At 41.6% G+C, this 21,484-nt stretch overlaps 1 protein-coding gene and 1 long non-coding RNA gene across 5 annotated transcripts in view; one reads left to right on the top strand and one right to left on the bottom strand.

Moving 5' to 3' along the window:
• The first annotated feature begins 4,666 nt into the window (after nt 1-4,666).
• On the top strand, nt 4,667-8,624 carry LOC142599936 (uncharacterized). Its single transcript, XR_012833436.1, has 3 exons — nt 4,667-4,800; nt 5,641-5,771; nt 8,491-8,624. It is a non-coding gene; the product is annotated as an uncharacterized LOC142599936 (long non-coding RNA).
• NAALAD2 (N-acetylated alpha-linked acidic dipeptidase 2) overlaps nt 5,135-21,484 on the bottom strand; it is a 35,179-nt gene continuing 18,829 nt past the window's right edge. For 3 of the 4 annotated variants that reach the window (XM_075742413.1, XM_010300102.2, XM_075742414.1), the window contains 7 exons: nt 21,145-21,212; nt 15,586-15,677; nt 14,095-14,185; nt 13,180-13,444; nt 8,497-8,578; nt 7,480-7,572; nt 5,135-5,748 (listed from right to left, as the gene is read on the bottom strand). In XM_075742413.1, the coding sequence (XP_075598528.1) occupies nt 5,559-5,748; nt 7,480-7,572; nt 8,497-8,578; nt 13,180-13,444; nt 14,095-14,185; nt 15,586-15,677; nt 21,145-21,212 (881 nt within the window). In that variant the 3' untranslated portion in view covers nt 5,135-5,558. The remainder of the gene's footprint in view (nt 5,749-7,479; nt 7,573-8,496; nt 8,579-13,179; nt 13,445-14,094; nt 14,186-15,585; nt 15,678-21,144; nt 21,213-21,484) is intronic. The other variant, XM_075742416.1, reaches the window with a different exon arrangement.

Here is a 21,484-nt window from a genome sequence, read left to right on the forward strand (position 1 = left end):
TATGAACATGCAGAGATTATTTTATAGGTTATCTATAGAAGAAGGACAGAATAATAGAAATTGAGTCTGTGGAAAAGTCAGCATACAGCACCAGGACTGATTGTGATCAGAGGGCTGATGGCTTTAGGACCTTTCCCTTGCAAATACATTGAGTTACACAGTGTGTTTTATTTTTATCACTGCTATAAAAGAATGCAATTTTAGATCAGCTGAAGCAATTTAAAAGTTTGACCTGGACTTGACAAATTCCTTTGGCTGAACCAAAAAAACAGACAAATCCAAACGCCCTGTTCTAACACCTGAACTGTGTACTTACTGAGAAGATTTATGAAAATTCTTCAGCTGGTGTACTTGTACCTCAGTCATCAGGATACTGGGATAGGAAAATTTTAATTTTATTGCTGCACAAAGGAGCATCAGTCCCTTGATGCATGAGTCAACTTTGGGAAGGGTTGCTAAATTACAGGGTGTTGAGAGGAGCGCTGGCATCACTTTATCCCAAACAATCTTCAAAGGTTTTGAATTAATCTGAGTTTTTGTTAAGCTTGAGATCTGAAGAGCATTTTTCAAGTGGTCCTATTTCTATTTATTGATTAACTGAAAAACACAGCAGAATATTTTAAATTACTACCATTTTTGTTGCAAATGAATGAGTGTTGTCACTGGATTGAGTTTTATCACTTAGTGGGTAATGGAGCGTGTAGGTTATCCCCACTTTCCAGCCATCACTAAGTTGGCCAGGTGTTACGGTTTCCCTTCCAAAGGCAAACCAAAGGTATTTCAACCATAGGAGAATATGAAATAAACTTCCTGGCACTGTTCCTTTGAAACTGATTTCCTGAAGAGATGACTGGCAAATCAAATAGGGCTGCAAAGATGACGAGGGGACTGGAGCATCTCTCCTATGAGGAGAGGCTGAGAGAGCTGGGTCTGTTTAGCCTGGAGAAGAGCACTGGGACAGGTTGCCCAGAGAGGTTGTGGAGCCTCCTTCTCTGGAGATATTCAAAACCCACCTGGATGCCATCCTGTGCAACCTGCTGTAGCTGAAGGTGCACAAGTGTGGAACCTGAAGGTGCACAAGTCCATGGGACCTGATGAGATGCATCCATGGGTCTTGAGGGAACTGGCAGATGAAGTGGCCAGGCCACTCTCCATCATATTTGAAAAGTCCTGGCAGTCCGGCGAAGTTCCCACCGACAGGAAGAGGGGGAACATAACCCCCATTTTTAAGAAGGGAAAAAAAGAAGACCCAGGGAACTACAGGCCAGTCAGCCTCACCTCTGTGCCTGGCAAGATCATGAAGCAAACCCTCCTGGACACTATGCTCAGGCACACAGAAAACAAAGAGGTGATTGGTGACAGCCAACACAGCTTCACTAAGGGCAAATCGTGCCTGACAAACTTGGTGGCCTTCTATGGTGGGGTTACAGCATCAGTGGATAAGGGAAGGGCAGCTGACATCATCTACCTGGACTTGTGCAAGGCATTTGACACTGTCCCGCATGACATCCTTGTCTCTAAATTGGAGAGACATGGATTCGATGGATGGACCACTCCGTGGATAAGGAATTGGCTGGATGGTCGCACTCAAAGAGTTGTGGTCAACAGCTCAATGTCCAAGTGGAGACCAGTGACGAGTGGCGTTCCTCAGGGGTTGGTACTGGGACGGGCACTGTTCAACATCTTTGTCAGCAACATGGACAGTGGCATCAAGTGCACCCTCAGCAAGTTTTCCGACGACACCAAGCTGTGTGGTGCGGTCGACACGCTGGAGGGAAGGGATGCCATCCAGAGGGACTTTGACAGGCTGGAGAGGTGGGCCCGTGCAAACCGCATGAAGTTCAACAAGGCCAAGTGCAAGGTCCTGCACGTGGGTTGGTGCAATCCCAAGCACGACTATTGGCTGGGTGAGGAATGGATTGAAAGCAGCCCCGAGGAGAAGGACTTGGGGGTATGGATTGATGAGAAGCTCAACATGAGCCAGCGCTTGCAGCCCACAAAGCCAACCGTGTCCTGGGCTGCATCACAAGAGGCGTGACCAGCAGGTCGAGGGAGGTGATCCTGCCCCTCTACTCTGCTCTTGTGAGACCCCACCTGCAGTACTGCATCCAGCTCTGGGGACCCCAGTACAGGAGAGACATGGAGCTGTTGGAGCGAGTCCAGAGGAGGCCATGAAGTTGATCAGAGGGCTGGAGCACCTCTGCTATGAGGACAGGCTGAGAGAGTTGGGGTTGTTCAGCCTGGAGAAAAGGCGGCTCTGGGGAGATCTAATTGCAGCTTACCAGTACCTGAAGGGGCCCACAGGAAAGCTGGTGAGGGACTGTTTATGAGGGAGTGTAGTGACAGGACAAGGGGTAATGGGTTCAAGCTGAAGGAGGGTCGATTTAGATTAGATATAAGGAAGAAATTCTTTACTGTGAAGGTGGTGAGGCACTGGCACAGGTTGCCCAGAGAAGCTGTGGATGCCCCCTCCCTGGAAGTGTTCAAGGCCAGGTTGGATGGGGCTTTGGACAACATGGTCTAGTTGAGGGTGTCCCTTCCCATGGCAGGGGGGTTGGAACTGGATGATCTTTAAGGTCCCTTCCAACCCAAACCATTCTATGATTCTATGGTCCTGCTCTAGCAGGGGGGTTGGACTAGACGAACTCCAGAGGCCCTTTCCAAACCCTACCGTTCTGTGATTCTATGAATCTGTAAATATCCAAGTGATACTTGTTTCACCCAAGTTTAGTTTTGCCAAACTGTTTTGCAGCAGCCCCAGCCCAGGCTGAAGGGTCTGTTCCTCCCAGCTGTACCGTTCACAGATCACTTCAGCCACGTTGAGTGAATGAACTGTGCGAAGAGCATTAGGGAAGGAGAGAACAGGTGATCCGGTGTTACCCATTTGTGAGGAGAGCCTGAAAAATCCCTGCCCCCCCCCCCCCCCCACACACTTTGAAATTAGGGGCAGGCAGAGCTACACAAGTACAGCAGCATTTGGGCTGGAAGACAGCAGCAGTTGGTTGGTTGCCCGTCTATAGAAAAGGAGATACTACTGACAGCAGCAGGGAAGGCAATCTCTGCTCTGAGCAACTGATCCTTTCAATACCAGTAATATGGGACTTTATGGAAATCAATTAGTATAAGCCACTTATAAGTGGTTTGATTTCCTTATTTATAAGGGTTTGGATATCACTCTCCCTCAGTAGAACTTTAGAGAGGAATGGAAATAGATTTAAGCTATTTTGTATACTGCTCAGGATATGATGAATCACACATTCATACAGAGTTATCAATTAACTTGAGAAGAGGAACAGAGCGATAGATTCCAGCTGTGCATTCAATCTGATGTAAGCTGTAATTTATTCTTACAGCTTCAAAATGCGCATGGAAACAAGAAGAGATAGTATGTTCTTTTGCAGCAGCAAGGCAATGGCGCAGAACTTCAAAGGCTAACTTACCACTGAAAAAGCACGTTTACTGGTGAAACGTGTTCACTGGCTTATATTATTAAAGACATACCTGTAAATGAAGGAGGAAGCACACTTCATCAGGTATTTCCTTTTTATGTGGAAATTCCTTGTTTGCCTTATCCTCTGATGGCAGCGACCACTGACAGCTCCAAAACTGGCTGCTGTTCACAAGGAAGAAACGCTACTGGCTTTTTTCCACCATCTCACTATCCTCAGCCTTCTTTGGGGCACATTCAGTCACTGCCCATTGCAGCTGACATAAAGCTATGATGGAGTGGGAAGATTCAGGAAAAGGGAAGAAAAAGCAGTGCCATCACGTACCAGTCACCATTCAGAGGCTATCACATCCTTCAGCAACACCTTAAACTACAGACAGGGAGATGAACAAGTTAAGTGTGAGTGGCCCCCGTCAGGTAGAAGTAAAGAGAAAACAGAAATGTAGTCACTCGCTGGTGTCGTCAGCACTGACTACTCGTCTCTTAAGAGCGTGCTGACAAGGCCAGTTACGCACTACTCTTTCAACAGGAGACGTAAAGCGTGGACTGTGGGAGTGTAATTTCCTCCTCATGTGCCTAACGCTTGATTTGTGAAAAGCAATTTAAGAGTAAAGTACGAGCACAACATCCATAGGTACACAGTCCTTCGACTTTCAGAGAGGCTTATGGGAAGTGATGCCAAAGAAAGTCTCTCTTCTTGGTGGCATTTACCCCCAAAACAACTTCCCAAAGGACTGAACTATGGTAATTTCTGGTTTCTTGGTCTGAATTCAGGGCATTTGAGATGAGAACAACTCATTCTGTAGCCTAGTAATTGTCCTGTTTCTCTAATTCTGTCTTTTTTTAGTATCACATCTGTTCTAGTCCCCATAAAAAATAATTAAAAAAAAATTTACTCCCACAACCTGATGCAATTTATGGTTGTGAGAAAACGTGTAGTATATTTTACATAAGAGAAGAAATTGGTTATTATCAGCTACCACAATCTGGAATGTGATTTAATAAAATTCTAGCAATTTTATTAGTTGTAAAGCATGTAGATAAGTACATTTAAAGGGCAAATGAAGCAAGAATCAATTTTTTTACAAATTAAGGAGTTTTGTACAATCACCCTTCTCATGCATTTCAGTTTCTCTTTGAATGTAAAACCAGCTCCTGATGGGAAACTTTCTGCAGGTCTTATTTGAATACAGAATAACCTCAAGCCCCACACCAATAGTGACAATGTCCTCCAGCTCCCTCAACTGGAAGAAGACATCTGCATGGAAGAGATCTCCCAGGAAAAAATAGGAACAAAAGCTGCCAAACAAAATGAGTTTGGGACTAGCAAAAGTGCCAAAAGGAGGAGGGAGGTCAGGTTTTGGTTATATCCCCCACAATCTGTATATTCCAAAAGGCACATAAAGGAGGGAGGTGCACAGTGTCTTTCAGAGGGATGGATGGATGGACACTCACTCCCCGAGAAAATGCTTTTGGATTTCTGCATATAAGCAGCTCTTTTCTCTGATTATCAAGAATGGCTAGTACTGCTTTGGCAACCGGCAGGAGGGCCAGTATTTTATTTTTTTCAGGAAAAGAAAGCAAATCAGTGTAATGAGCACTCACAAGTCCTGGAGAATAGATGCTAAAATACAGAGATGCCTTTGGTGTCTTGTATTATAAAATTAATTATCAGAACAAGAAACATGCATGTGCTGCGGAGTGTTATATTTTTTCTCTTGAAATGTGTGCTGTTGATCACTGCTACAGACAAGATTTACAGATAGATAGCTTGGCAAATGACTGGTTTTGTAATTTGTACATCCGAAATATCGTGTCCTCAAAATTGGCAGATCTTTCAGAAAACTCTAATTAGGAACTGATTCTTCCTTCTCCCCACCCTAAAATTTGCTTCCATCTAGGGTTGTTCTTAAAGCTACATTTTGTCAGTATCAGAGAAGCAGTAATTTCTAGCTCAGGAGCTCTTCGATACACAGAGCTCCTGTCACCTTACCAGTACCCTTGAAACTCAGATACGGTAGGCAGTCAGGAGAGGCCTGGTCACTGTAGTAGCCAGATTACACTGCATTTCAGGCTTTGCTATTTCCTGAGCTTTTTTGAAGCCATCATCCTACGCTACGTCTTTGAGTGTCCCCGCTGCTGCCTGCACAGTGAATGCTGCAATGGAAATCTGACTCTTTACTTCTTCCCAGGCTTCGCGTTGATCAGCTTTGCTTTCAATATCAAACATGGCATCATAGATCCCCGGGAAGGACTCTCCAGCATACTTGTTGTGACTGCTTGGAGCAAAGATGACATGTCTGTGGGGACAGAAGAAAAAAATGTATGTATACTAAATAAAATAACCATTAACGGTGTGCATGTACATTGTCGGGAACTGTATGTGTTCTACATAAAGCAGCTACAAGTCCTATGAAGATGAGAACTTACTAAATACTCAGGAAATCTACCTGTACCTGTCTTTAAAAGGATAGGAGGAAGCAGCCCCAAGGGCAAAATCTATAAGAAAGCACACAGGTTTAGGAAAGTAGCCTTCTCCTTGGGAAAAGATGATGTGTTTGTCTAATTATGAATGAAACTATGGTAATTTTTTTGAAAATGGGAGCTCAACAAACCCGTTAAACTAATGTGGCAGCCCGGAACAAGGAATAAAACTAGTTATGGGTGTACAATGAGAAGAGGTGGAATAGAAACCTCAAAAAATAACTAAGCAATTGAATGATGGTTGGCAGATCGGGGAAAGGAATGTGAAAAGAGCAGAAAAATCTATGGGAGAATTCTTGAGGAGAGCAGGAATCCTTCGGAGAAGTCATTATATTGGAACAGAACCAGGCAAAATTTTATTTGTTGGTGGGTTTTTTTGCTTAAATAATGAATAGCTGCAGATCTGTTTTTAAATTGATTTTGTTCATGTAAATCATAAAATCATAGAATCATTTACCTTGGAAAAGACCTTTAAGATTATTGAGTGCAACTGTAAACCTAACACTGCCAAGTCCACCAGTATGTGAAGTATCAAAGCACATGTGAAAGAGGTCTCCCAAACTAAAATAAACACTAAAACTACATTAATAAATGCAAGCAAGTAAAAAAAAAAAAAATCCAGACAGCTCTAAATGATACCTAATACTCACCAAGAAGGATTGTAGAAAACAACCATTTCATTTTTCCAAAAGTGTGAACAACAGTTTATCCTAGGAAGATGGAAGTGTGATTCTCATTCTACCTGCCTGAGGGACTTCTGGCTTGGTGTGAAAGCCATCGATCAGTGAGCCAGATATGTCCAGTCATAGGAAAAGGGGGAAACTGAGAGTAAAGTAAGGCAGTCACACACCTGACGCTGGAAGCTACCTTCTTGTCAAGTGTTCTAATAAATGCACTGAGTTTCTATAAAGGGTATTGTGGTGCACTGAGCATTGTCTTTCTACAGGCCCATGTGCTTGTAGAGAGAAAAGTTCAAGAATAGCTAGTTAATGATTTGAGCTAGGAGAAGCATCTACAGAAGCAGCCAAAGCTGGGACAGATGGGACTCTGCAGCACAGTTCAAGGGCTTTTATCTACCCTTTGCTCAAAGGTCACTCTCTCCAAGCTCTCTTCTGGACTTCTCTCTTCACCTGACCCTCACTACACATCTGTTCTCATCCTCTTCTCCCTTTTACTCTACCCTCCTTTCTTTCCATACAGTTGATTGTCCACTCAATCCTCACTTTGTACAGGTTTAAAAGTGCAAGTGGTAACAGAAGTAGTACTACACACCTGGAAATAAAAGTTGCAGAATGTGATGGCTAATAAAAACAGAGTGCCAGACCCAAGAAGAAGAATTAGGCACCACAAGACTGGTGTAGCCAAGGAGTTTTCCTTGGGGGGTCATAAACAAAGTCCACTACTCACTGGATTGTAGCCAAAACAGAATCTGTTGAGTTATAATTCCTATATGAGACCTATACAGCAGTTAACTGACTAGTTAGGGTGGGGTTCACCCACAAAAATGCAGTACCTTAGACAGCTGGTCAAGAAACTTGTTACCTCACCTGTAAAACTTCCTTCCTGGTAAGCCAAGAGGATCAATGAAAGCTCTTTCTATAAACATCAGCTGATTGTTCATGATTCGCACTGCAATGGGACTGCAGAAAATGGAGACAGAGGCATTTGACACAATGAGGAAACATGACTTCCCGGTTTCATTTAAACAGTTTTCCTCTTCTTTGGACAGAAAAAAAATGACAAAGATGGTCTACAGTTTGAAAAAGATGAGGTTTTGCAAATGGAGATATTAAATATATGTTATATTAATTCATTAGGATGAATTCATTTAATTCATTAATTCATTTTTTTTTTAGAAAACTCAACTACAAGATTTCACACTATGCGAAATAAAATGGGAGTCTTTCTGAGACTGTCAGATACTTGCTTAGTATTAAATGGCACTAGAAAGATCCCACTTGACAGAGGGGAGTGGAAGGCTGAGATTTAGGTCAAGAAGAAGATAGCTAGATTTTGGTGTCCACCCATAAGCCAAGTGTCCAAACTCCTGCTCTAATCTATACAGTAACATAGTTAAGATGGAAATCGGTTGCCTAAACACAACTATCTGGAACCTTACTGGGTGCTGAGGAGCACCTGGCCTCCAGCCACTGCACTCAGAGGGCACAGGAGTCCCATAGGGCCCTTAGGTTTGCACTCTGAAGCATCACCCTGTCTCCTTGAGGTGTGCTGAAAGTACAAATTCTGGCATCACCTACAACACTCAAATGTAGGTGTCTAAATACAGAGCTCAGTCCCACTCTGCCTTTCACTGCTACCTGCCACTCCTTGTGTTACAATAATTTTCATGACAAGCTGATACTAGTAATAAGCTCTACAGCTGATACTACTCATCACGGGAAGCAGAATTCACTTTAGCAAGTATTTCCCGACTTAGAGTTCAAGGGCTTTATTCTACACTGATCAGAGAGGCTCCTTGTGTAGTCCTTGTGTAGGAAAGAAAGAACTGCCATCCTGGGTACCTAAGGCAGATATACATACATAAATTTTTTTTCCAGACTTACTCTTTCTTGTCAACTCGTTCAAGTCTCCTGTGAAATTCAGCAGCAGCCTTTGAGAAGTTCACCACAGCAGAAAAAAGAGGATCTAGAAAAGGAAAGACTTTGTGAACAACTTCAGAGTATCTGCTGAGCCCAATATACCTTTCAGTTGCCCAGTGGGAGAAAAACTACATTTGTTTTACTGATATAATTGTGTTAATTTTTTATCCTTCCATAATTCATTAGTTTTTCTAGCGTAGATTTTAAAGAGCTGCACTACTAGCAGTAACAGACAAAGACCTTGTGCAACGAGGCCAACAATAAAGAAGAATGCTTGATAAAGCTTTCACAAGTATACATTTTCCCTCTGCCTGGCAAGGAAAAGACTGGCTGGCGTTGCAGAGAACTCTGCAGTTTCCTTTTTAACAAAGGGGTGCACTGCAGCGTTTAGGTATAAAAAGCCTGACTTACATCAAAAAGACCAGCTCTCCCAGCAGGCTGTGGAAGGACAGCAGGATTTCCTTCTTGGAACATTATGTCCTATTCATATCATAACAGAATAGTGTGACATGTATATTGAATAGTATTAGATGAGGCATAAAAGACACAACAGTTATGGAACACAGTGACAGACAAGGTAGATGGAAGCAGCCAAGTCCTGTGCTTGCTCCACACGTGCACTAGAGTTACAGCATAGGAGGTGTCTCTGCCATGACCCTGCGTGCCATCTGTACTGGGTTTGCATGGCAAGGTTTTGGTAGAGTGGGGCCTACAAGGGTGGCTTCTGTGAGAAGCTGCCAGAAGCTTCCCCCATGTCCGACAGGGCCAATGCCAGCCGGCTCCAAGACGGACCCACCGCTGGCCAAGGCCGAAGCCCATCAGCAACAGTGGTAGTGCCTCTGGGGTAACAGAGTTCAGAAGGGGAAAACCACCAAGAGCAACTGCAGCCAGAGAGAGGAGTGAGAAGCTGTGAGAGGAACAACTCTGCAGACACCAAGGTCAGTGAAGAAGGAGGGGCAGGAGGTGCTCCAGGCACCAGAGAATAGATTCCCCTGCAGCCCCTGGAGAAGACCATGGTGAGGCAGGCTGTCCCCCTGCAGCCCATGGAGGATGATGTTGGAACAGATATCCACCTGCAGCCCATGGAGGACCCCCATGCTGGAGCAAGTGGTCCTGAAGAAGGCTGTGACCCCCCAGGGAAGCCTGTGCTGGAACAGGCTCCTGGCAGGACCTGTGGACCCCGTGGGGGACCCACGCTGGAGCAGTCTGTTCCTGAAGGACTGCACCCTGTGGAAGGGACCCACACTGGAGCAGTTGGTGAGGAACTGCAGCCCGTGGGAAGGACTCATGTTGGAGAAGTCCATGGAGGACTGTCTCCCACGAGATGGACCCCACGCTGGAGCAGGGGCAGAGTGTGAGGAGTCCTCCCCCTGAGGAGGAAGGAGCGGCAAAGACACCGTGTGATGAACTGACCACAACCCCCATTCCCTGTCCCCCTGTGCCGCTGAGGGGGAGGAGGGAGAGAAATGGGGAGTGAAGTTGGGCCTGGGAAGAAGGGAGGGGCAGGGGGAAGGGGTTTAAGATTTGGTTTTATTTCTCGTTACTTGACTCTGATTTGATTGGTTAAATTAATTTCCCTAAGTCAAGTCTGTTTTGCCCGTGACAGTACCTGGTGAGTGATCTCTCCCTGCCCTTATCTCGACCCAGGAGCCTTTCGTTATATTTCCTCTCCCCTGCCCAGCTGAGGAGGGCAGTGACAGAGCGGCTTTGGGGGCACTTGGCCTCCAGCCTGGGTCAGCCCACCACACCATCCCCCAGCACTGTGCTCAAGCCCCAGGATTTTGCCCATTACACCTGACTATGTGTGGGTGGGCTGGCGGGTAACTCAGTTGCTGTTTCCTGCTGTCCCTGGCAGTATGTCCAAGCCATGTGGAGTAACTTGGCCAAAGAAGCAGCAGGCCTTTCCTTTAATGACAGTATCAGCTGTGGTGATTTTCCTGTGGAAGGGTCTATTCAATACAGACCTGGGAAAAGTATCAATTTATACAACTAATTTTTGCAGAATAAATAAAAGGTGGATGTTATGAGGAGAAGAACTTCTGACCTTACCAAAATTCAACCCAATTACAAAGAAGGAAGATTTACAACTTGTACATTTTGCCCGCAAGTTTCAGAAAACTTTAGATAAACCAGAGTATCCTCTCTATGATCGTACAGGAATATGGGGCATAAGATTATGTCATCTCCTAAATCAGGTCCTCCGTTGGCAACGATGGCCCTTCGCTGTTTATAATTTTATCACACTATTTTAGTGTGATAGGCTCTCTGTAGATAGATTTATCACACTATTTAGTGTGATAGGCTTTCTGTTCCCATGACTCATTGAAAGCTGTTCTGCAGTCTCATTTGCTCTTCTATTTCTAGCCAACTTATTTATTCATCACCAGCCTACACTTGCTTGTTCTTGTATTAATATTTTTGTTTAGTTTACACAATTAGAGGCAGAGGTTTTATGTATGCAACCTGTTTACGGACTGCAGCATAGACTGACCCATGTCACCTTGTGAGGGTGAGAATTTACACTTGTCCACACCCGTGGCAATAGTTACAAGTTTGCCAGAGGATGGAGTTCTGCCCTGATGACATCATGGCTATATCGTGGCAACAGATTATATTTCAGAAGCAGTAGGAGGGGATTTAGGAGAGAAAAAGAAAGGTCATCTGGAAATATGTAAGAGAATTTGTGCCCATGTTCACTAGCTATTCAGTGCTGTCAGTGTTGGTTATTTTAGAAAATATCACATTTTTTTTTCCCTGCAAACCTTAGTTCCTGATAGCATGTGACTACAAGTACATATTTAATGAAGAAAGGTTTCCAGCCTTCATTGTTGCAGAGGAACAGGTGAAATGTGAATCCAACAGCAAATAAAAACCTTAATATATTATTTTGAAGGACAGTTATGTGATTTATTCAGGCTTAATTAACAATTTTCTGACATTCAGTGCTGTCAATAGGCAATTCTATGAAAATGCTGAGTGAAATGAATTTTCATTTTCACAGTATTGTAAAAACTGCCTATATATTTTAATGCACTCTGCTGCAATAGAATAAACAAAATTTTAAAATTATAGGCTTATTTGATAAATAATTTTAAACTGATCAGGCATCAGGGAAGAGATATGAAAATAATGAAAAGACTGAAAAACATGCCTTGTAAAAACTGGTCAAAGTGACACATCTATAAAATTAAGGAGAGGGTTAAGTGATATTTGGGGGGAAAAAGCTAAAAAAAATGATTGCTTCTAGAATATAGGAACAAAAATAGATGCATTCGTCAGAAGGTAGTTTGGGCAACGTCTAATCTGAAATGAGAAACTCAAACAATGAAAATAAATGACTTAACAGAAATTTTCATAGATGTTCTACTAGTGTAAAAATAAATTCCAGATTTGATGTTTCCTTACAAGATATGCTGCATTAAACACAAGAAAGTATTGAATTCTGTTATACAAAATCTCAGACCAGATGATCCATCACACAAGGTTTCCTCTGACTCAAGTGGCCTTTTCACAAAAAAAGGGTGTCTTTTCAAAATAGTCAAGAATTTTTCATCTAAGCCATTAAGTGAAGTTTTAAATGTCATTTTTAGTTTTCCCCAAATAAGGATTTGATTTGAGTTTCTTCTAATGTTTCACACAACCCAAAAGAGTATTGCAGGTCCAAAAAGCTTCTTTATGTCTCTAAACCATGAGTCTATCAGATACCAAGTAAATTAGGACTGGCTGAAAATCCTCCTTGGTACAGACAGGCAAGGAATGAATGAGGCAAGAAGAAAGGGGAAGGGGAAGGGGAAGGGGAAGGGGAAGGGGAAGGGGAAGGGGAAGGGGAAGGGGAAGGGGAAGGGGAAGGGGAAGGGGAAGGGGAAGGGGAAGGGGAAGGGGAAGGGGAAGGGAAGGGAAGGGAAGGGAAGGGAAGGGAAGGGAAGGGAAGGGAAGGGAAGGGAAGGGAAGGGAAGGGAAGGGAAGGGAAGGGAAGGGAAGGGAAGGGAAGGGAAGGGAAGGGAAGGGAAGGGAAGGGAAGGAAGAAGGAAGGAAGGAAGGCGAGAGAAAGAAAATTACTGTGGAAGCTATCCTAGCGTGGGATCTAGAACACGCTGCTACTTTCTACCTGGTTTATATGCTTCATATCAATGTGTTCAAGTGCTTCAGCAAATGGACATATTTAAGCAGAAGAGTTAAGAGAAGTGATTCTGTTGCCTAAAAGTGGTATCCAGGCACTGAGACAGATGGTAAGCAAGTGTCTCGAGGTCAGATGAAGTCTTTGTCTGGGGAAGAATGGGCACCTATGTCTCCCAAGTTCCAGTCATTTGCCATAAATGTTTAACTTGTCTTCTTTTTTAAGCAAGAAAGTGAGAAGCAGGCTAATACTGTCTCTTTGTTCTGCATTTGACTGTGGTCTATGACTGCTCAAGACCACTGCAATAATGCCCAAAATTAGTAATATGCATGTGAAGTATTATAACCCTCTCATCTATAATGTGTTAAACCTATGTTATGTTTAGAAAAAAAAAAAGAGGCTCTTTATTATGATGGCAGAGTTGAAACAGGAAAGTAAGGAATTCAGTTTTAGAGCTATAACAGATATATTTTGTCCTTGCATAATTCTAATTAATGCACTTAAGAAATACTGTTGTGGTTATTACTCACCAAATGATACTTTGTAAGTTTTCAGCTGTTCTTCATGCTTCTTGGCCAATTTATAAATTCTATTGCTATATCCTTTTAAGGCTTCTCCATAATCTCTACAGTCGAATGGAATGACCTGGGAATCTGCAAGTTCATAAACCAGCCTGCCTCGTAACAGGGCAATTGTTAGCTGTTTCTTGAAGGTGGGGTCATAAAATTTTTCCACTAACTCAAAGGTCTCATACACAGTGTGATAAACAGGATAATTGCTGAATTTGTCGGCTTTCTGAAAAAGACCAAGTAGATTTGTCAACGCCCTGTGTTCTAACTTCAGTTAAGGGATGTATTGATCACCTAACGACTATGACGTTTTGCACAGTTTCCAAATCAAAAAAGCTATTTGCTACAAAACACAATTTACTGTCCTTCCATTTTTGTGTGTTCATTTTAAGAAACTAAACCAGCCTGAATGCAAGGACTGTTACACAAGATTAAGCGAGCAGGCTTCCTTCTCTCTATCTGCACAGCCCTGCCTTCAGTTCCATCGTACACAGATTGCCTTCACTGGGAGTGAAAAGTTTGGGGTTTTGGATAGCTGGAGTCCTCGATCATGGGACCTTTACCTTGTGTAGTTATTTCTGAACACAATCAAGGAAGATTTGCATATTAAGGGACCTACTAATAGTATGATGGAATGAAATATACACCTCAAATCAGATTCTATAAATACCTTTCTGTGAACTTGACAATCTATAGAATATACACATCATTGTTTTAGTCTCCAAACATTTATGTTTCTCTCTAAATTAAGATATGGCACTGATATACAAACCAGTCAAAGATTCTCTGAGGCTTTTTTATTAATTATGAATAAATGCTTTTAAAAGATGACTGCTTAGCAGTATCAAACTTCTTCAAGCAATCTGGAAGACTTACCCTATTCTTGGTGTAACGGACTCTGCCTGATGCAATTCCCAGTCGCTGAAAGTAAGCTTCAAAATCACTGCCTGATCCCAGTTTGTTTATTCTACATGTAGAAAAGACAACATCTTAGTGAGTGCACTTACTTTATAGTATGCTAGTAATTGATGCAAAATGCAGATTTTTCAAAAAAATGGAGGTCAGTTCTTCTGGAGGGCACATCAGGGACATTAATAAGATCAGAGATTAGATGACTGGCAAGCTTAATTACTGATTTAGTTATCTAATTCAGTGTCCTATATTACTAGGAAGATCTTTTAAAGGTAGCAATCCTACTTATGACACTGATAACATTCAAAAAAATATACACATTATACACAAAAGCTATAAAATTATCAGACAAGTCTCTGCAATCTTAAAACATTAACCATCTATTTCCAAACTAATATGAATTGAGCAGCAATATATCTAAAGAAAGATGTGCTTATATACTTAGCAAATTTCACAGTAGAATCAAAGACTGATAAATAATTTTCAGTGCAGAAGACATAATTAGCATTTGTTACTTAGAAGTAAATATTGCCATCTGCTGGGTAGGTGTGGCAAGACAGAGGAAAAGAAAATTATAATAAAGACAAATGTAATATTCTAAGTATTTTCAGATATTTATGTATGTTTTATATTATGTTTTAGGTTTATATGTATAGCCTGATGAATAATTGATGTTTCTCAGCTAAAAAAAGAAAAATAACCCAGCTAAAGTTCTTGTGTTAGTATAAATTTCTGCAAGGAACTGTTTGTATCAACTGAGAAAGGTCAGATCGGGTAGCTTTTTCAAAAGGAAGAAATCTCAGTGAGTCTAATGAATCTAGAAACTCATCTTACCAGGGCCTGAAAGACAGGGTAATACATGGAGAGCATTTGGGTCAAATCACACAAAGGAGCAGTTCTATTTACCTTACGTGAGCAATGCCACCTTGTGAATAAGATTTAGCCCTATGAGTCACAGGCTCCAAGAGTGTTTTGGAGTTTTAATACCTTCAGATATAGATTTGTAAGGTATCACATTTACATCTGTTGTATAAAAAAAGGAGTAAGTATCATGAAAGCTTTTTAATTACCACTCGAGGCAGTTTCTTTCATTGAGCATTTGCTTATACTAACAATTTTGATATTATCTTGTCTAGTAGGGTGACTAAACTATATTTGGGACTCTTTCCCCACCCTGCTCTTTTTTGATTGCTTTCCAAATTGCTTTTCTGCTAATAAAAGGCCTTTAAAAAGTGTGAGCGTTTCATTTTACAGCAGGCATAGATGTCACCTTCATTAAAAAAAAGTCATAAAATTTTATTTTATTTTACTTTAAAAGATATTGCTAGAGAGTCACCTTGTACTAAAAGGTTTTGTATTGCTGTTATCAATAGCACATCTTGAAAAATTCTGGAGAGTAGCCATGCTATGATATGATGACAATATTGGGAAAGAAAAAACAGATTAACAACTTACCTGGGATAGCTATTATTTTCAGTTGCAGGATCTTTCTCAAGCCAGCTCTCATAAAGAGACTTATTTTCATAACCCTCATCAGGGCTTAAAATCTGGAGAGGAAAAGCATGTAATATCACTGGAAGTCTCTAAGTCAATTCATTACCAAAGGAGACCTTTGCAGCTATCATCTGCATCATTCTTAAGAGCATTGCTGCATGCAGGGAAGTACACATTTGCTATTTACATTCATTACATACATTTATGGATCCCAACCACAAAAAGCATCTCACAGGCACTTAGAACCAACCACAGACAGTGGGGAAGAGCACGTTAAAAGCTCAAGGACACTAGCTGGAGCTCACCCACTTCTGGGGAAGTGGATCCTGGGGATTTCTAGGACTTCTTACCACCTTATTATGGCACTGTGTATGCACGGACACAACAGCATATATAGCACCACGGTGCACCTCCAGCAGCCAGGATGCCCCAGCTGCTTTCCTTTCAGCAGGCAAGGGGACATGACAGCCCTAACCCTGTGGAGGTTTGCCCTGCACAGCAGCAATATGGTCTCAACAAGATAAGCCTGAAATTTGACTACTTTTTCTATAGGAAGAGTACAAAGGAAGGGTCAAGCCCAGTCATTAGCTCCATGACAGCAGTGCCAAGGGGACTCAGCCAAGACTGGAGCACCATTGTTGCACAGTTTGTACAAATGTAGTCCCACTGTCCTGGTTTCGGCTGAGATGATAGTGTAAATTTTCTTCCTAGCAGCTGGTATAGTGCTGCGTTTTGGCTTTAGGATGAAACTAATGTTGATAACATACTAATATTTAGTTGTTGCTAAGCAGCATTTACAATTAAGTGAAGGACTTTTCAGCTTCCCAGGCCCTGCCAGCGAGGAGGCATGAGCCTTCTGCAGGAAGTGCAGAAGAAGCTGGGAGAGCACAGCCAGTACAGCTGGCCCCGACTGGCCGAAAGGATATTCCATACCATATGATGTCATGCTCAGTATATAAACCGGGGGGGAGTTGACTGGAAGGGCTGTGGCTCAGCAGGTAGCTGGAGAACGGTCAGTGGGTGGTGAGCAATTGTGCTGTGCATCACTTGTTTTGTATATCCTTTTATCATTATCATCATCACCATTACCATGTTCCTTTTCTGTCCTATTAAACTGTTTTTATCTCAACCCATGAGTTTTACTTTTTTTTTGATTCTCTCCTTCATCCCACAGTTGGGGGAGTGAGCGAATGGCTGCGTGGTTGTTTTAGCTGCCTGCCGGCTTAAACCACAACACCCACCCTTACCTTAAAAAAATCAAAAAGCTGTGTAACCAGGATGGAAAAAGTAAGCATTAGTACAGCAGTACAGCCATCATAGAGCCAGGAAGACTATGAAAGAGTATAAAATAAGTTGACCAAACCTCTTAGAAAATCTGTGGCAGAGGTAAAAATAAATCAAGACTCTGGCCTTGGTCTCCATCTACACTTAAACAATCTTTAATAGACATGGTTCTTTAAATGTAAGATTGGTTATAAAGTGCAGAGGACTGGGAAGTTGTTTTTTTTTTCCCAATATACAAAGCATAAATGTTCATGGCTAGATACACAGTCCCACAGTATTGTTGAGACTTAAATTCTGCATTGAAAAATATACAGACTCCAAATTGAAAATCCAAGGAGTTCTGACCTCTGAGATTATGTCAGCATCTAGCAGAAAGATAACAACTTTGTGAAGTAACTGCTTGGCTGCTGTCATTTTCAGGGCACTTTGGTCAAGTTCTAGGGCTAAATTGAAAATGGCACATTAATAAGAGCAACCTGAACTCTGACATATGGGAGTAAAAGTACTCCATGCTCTGGCAGAGATGTTATTCTGACAGCTCTGGTCATGTAAAAAACATTTGCCAGCTTTTTCATACAATGCTGAGAGCCCAATAAAACATACCATTTGCCCTGACTTAGATCCAAATCTAGAATCAGCATAAGCTTACTGCTACCTCAAGGGAAGATGCGGAGTTCTTTAAGTATAAATACAAAGTGAGAAATGATGATCAGACAAAGGAATTGGAGTTGAACTATTGCAGATGCTGGCTGGTGGCTACCAATTGTCTAAAGCCTAGCAGTAGAGCAGGGCCAAAAAAGACTTTCAGCAGCTAAATGTCCCAACTGTATGCAGAGGACCACAGTTAAATGCAGAACTCCTAGAAAGATGACACTTCATGGGTGCACTACGTTTCTTTTGGTGAGAAGTGGCTCACTAAAAACCAAGAAGAGCAAAGAGATCTTGGGATGTTGGATAGTTGGATGTTGGACTCTTTAATATGAACAGAAATAACTTTCTTTTGGACATGCATAACCACCCACATCTGCACTAATGTTCTTTCACATACTGGGCTTTCTGAATGAAATTCAATCCCATGCAAAAGCCTAATGCAAAGCATAGGGAACATTTCAGTCCCCTTTATGCTGTTTCCAAGAATTAACTAGGACTCCTGAAGCGCACAGGACTTCTCACTATTCCTATTCAAGAAAGTAATGATCAGGCTATGCAGAGACTTAATGGACTGAGGCTTTGATGTGTACATATGGCTTCCCAATGTCATCCAAAACCAAATGCATTGCAGTTGAAATAGCAAAACTAAGAATACAATCACTCTGCCTTAGTCCTTCTAGCCCTTACAGAAATTAGGTTGGGGGTTTTTTTTTCAGATTAGTGATTAGCAACAACTGATTAGCAAAGGTACAGACTGTAGTCTTTGGTTATAAAAGGCTACCTAAATGCAAGTGAAGAAAAAAAATAAAGAAAATTAAGCAGATCCCTCTGCAAAACAGAGCTTCCCTGTCCTAGCTGTTTCTTTAGTTTCTCTCCCTCTTTTGCTAATCCAAACCACTGTAATTTTTAGACACCTAGAGAATAAAGAAGTTTGAACCCTTAAATGAATTTTATTCCATGATGCTAGAAGCAGTGAGCCAAGTAAAAGATGTGCCACGTTTCTACAGGGTCTGTTAGTCATCTGTATATGCGTTTCAATGCCAACAAAAATGGTGTCCTAGCTAGAAGTGGTCCTTCAGCAAACACCCTTCGGTATCCCTGACTTCTCTCCAAGAGTCCATCAAAACATCTTTTTCCTTGGGAAAATTCCAACAATCTCTATGAATGATCTTGCAGAAAACTTCAAAAGAGTGTAAGTGTTCTAGAGAAAGGTTTCACAGCCTGTGATTTGTGGATCACTGGAGGTCACTGGTGGCACATCAACACTGGTAAATCAAAGATGGTTTGGAAATGAAAACTATCATGTTGAATCACTGTAAAAACCCCATGATTTTCTTTTTTCAAAAAGATGAGAGGTGGTCCCAGGTTTAGCTGTAAAAAAAAGAGGAAAACAATCCTCTAGAGATGTGGCAAGGAGTGTCACGAATTGATTTAGCAAGACAGCAAAACAAAAATTGAGTAAAAAGAAAAAAAGGATTGCAGATGAGATTCTTTGGACAGAGACAATAGGATAAAAGAAAATTGGGGAAAGTGCACCTTGACTTTGTACAGAAAGCAGAGAACAGCAGAGAATCAGAATGTTGTCGCAGTATCCTGCTCTCTGGAACAACAGAAAAAAAAAGGTGTTTGTGGGTTTTGTCTATAACAAGCTAACAAGAAAAAAAAAGTCTAAGTTGTACCAACAGCAGCTTTAAGGAGCTCAGGGAATAGTCCAGCTTCTCACTGACAACTCTCTACCATAAAACAATGCCTTTTACAAATGGAACTATGAAGAATATAGATTAATATAATGTACTTCTAGGAGCTTTTTAGCAAGGAAACAGCATGGAATTATGGAATAGTTGTCAGGTTTTCTATTGTTTATGTTATGCTTCTACTGTTAAAAGCTTAAATAACACTGAATAAGAAAATTTTCAAAAAAGCCAGCCTCAAGTACTTCACATGGTACTTTAATGGAGGTTTTCTATTCAAACCCAGCATTAGTTGAATAGTTGACTTAAGATCAAGAGTGAGGTACTATTTTTAGCCCAGAGCATTTTTTTTTTTTTTTACTTTGTTTAAGAAAAACGTATCCCTGGGTAAGTGGCTCACTGCAGACAGAAAGTAAATTATTTTATCCCTGCAGCACTAGGGACATGGAAATTTTTATAGGTGAATCAGAATGCCTCTCAGTGTGTGAAGTGTCACACCTAACATTAAAACAAGCACAGCTTCTTCCACTGCAAAGAAGAAAGAGTAAAGTAGAAAGAGTTGATATAAGAAAATAAAACGTAGAAAAGAAAAACATGGGGATAGCATAAATAAACTGTCCCAGATTTAAACCATGACTTTTCCAGTGTTAGAGAAAGTGTACTGCATTTAAAAACAACTCAGATGAATGCATTTAACGGGATGGGAGGCTAGTAGCTGGCGTCATTCTACCAAGTGCTGTTACAGTGCAGATTTTTACACTGGACCAAGTCACTTGGGTTCCCTTAAAATCAGGGGGAAAAAATAGTCGGAGAGCTCTGTATGTACGAGTAGATGACCACATTCAGTCAAATGAATCTCATCCTAAAGGTACCTATTTCTACCCATTGCCTTTAAAGGGAGCCTACATTGCTTAGGTCATAGAATCATAGAATCACAGAATCACAGAATCATAGAATCATAGAATGGTTTGAGTTGGAAGGGACCTCAAAGATCATCCAGTTCCAACCCCCCTGCCATGGGCAGGGACACCCTCCACTAGACCAGGTTGCTCAAAGCCTCATCCAACCTGGCCTTGAACACTTCCAGGGATGGGGCATCCACAGCTTCTCTGGGCAACCTGTTCCAGTGCCTCACCACCCTCACAGTAGACAATTTCTTCCTAAGGTCAGGTAGAGATGTCTGCTGTTAACTGAGATGAATCCAGATCTGAGGATAGTGACAATGACTCATGCTAGGTGCCCAATCTGGTTAACTCCTCATATGGGCAATGAAGTTTCATGCTTTAATGGATCACAATCTTTCAGCCTTATGATAAATCATCTGAGAGGTGAAAGCAAAGGAGACATGCTTAGACCACTTGTAATGGTCTACTCATGCAAATCCATACATCTGGCCTGTTACAAAATGTGCTCAATCCTTCAATATTTATCACAGTATTTCAGGGACTCAGTGAGATATGAAGAAGATTCAGGGGGGAACAGAGAGAGAGAAAATGGTAGCTAGCCAATGTGAAAATGAAAGATTCTCTTTTGCACATGAAAGGGAAATTTAAAATGCAATTTATTTCCTTGAATGCTTATCACTTTGGAGAACTGACCTTGCTCAAGTGTTTTATTATCTTGGGGCTTTTGTTAATATTTTTACTATGTATTACACATAATATTCCACTTCTGTCAGTGACACATTTCAACCTTTCTAAGAATACTGAGGAACTGTGAGCCTGGCCTGTCTACCAGTGATGGGATGCTTTGCTATTGAATTTGGTGGGATCAAGATTCTTCCAGCACAAGGATAAGATAAATCCAATATTACTCAAGAATCCAATTTTATCCAACAAACTTGCAGGTTTGCTTTCTTAGAAAGTCACAAATAATAGACACTGTGATTCTGTACCTCTTTTGTCAGGTTATACACCAGTTTGTAGAGAAGAGGGGTGCAGTCAACTCTTAATGTGTAGTTACCTGAAAATGAAACAAAGACATGGCAAGTTTCCCTTCACATACCAGTGGCATTATCTTTTTAGTGAATTAAACCCTGCAGTCCTTTCTTAGTCAAACTTCTTGACTCCAAGGCAAGAATTTAGATCTTGTCTCAATATATACAGAAATAGACTACTTGGTCACATTCTATAAGCGACTGCTACTGCATGACAATGATGCATTGGTTACAGCACATACACAGTAATGTAATTAAGCCTTCCCATAGTTCTAAAATATGCCCAACTATCTCTCAT

Source organism: Balearica regulorum, chromosome 1 (assembly GCF_011004875.1).
Source record: "Balearica regulorum gibbericeps isolate bBalReg1 chromosome 1, bBalReg1.pri, whole genome shotgun sequence".
NCBI classification, from domain to species: Eukaryota; Metazoa; Chordata; class Aves; order Gruiformes; family Gruidae; genus Balearica; species Balearica regulorum.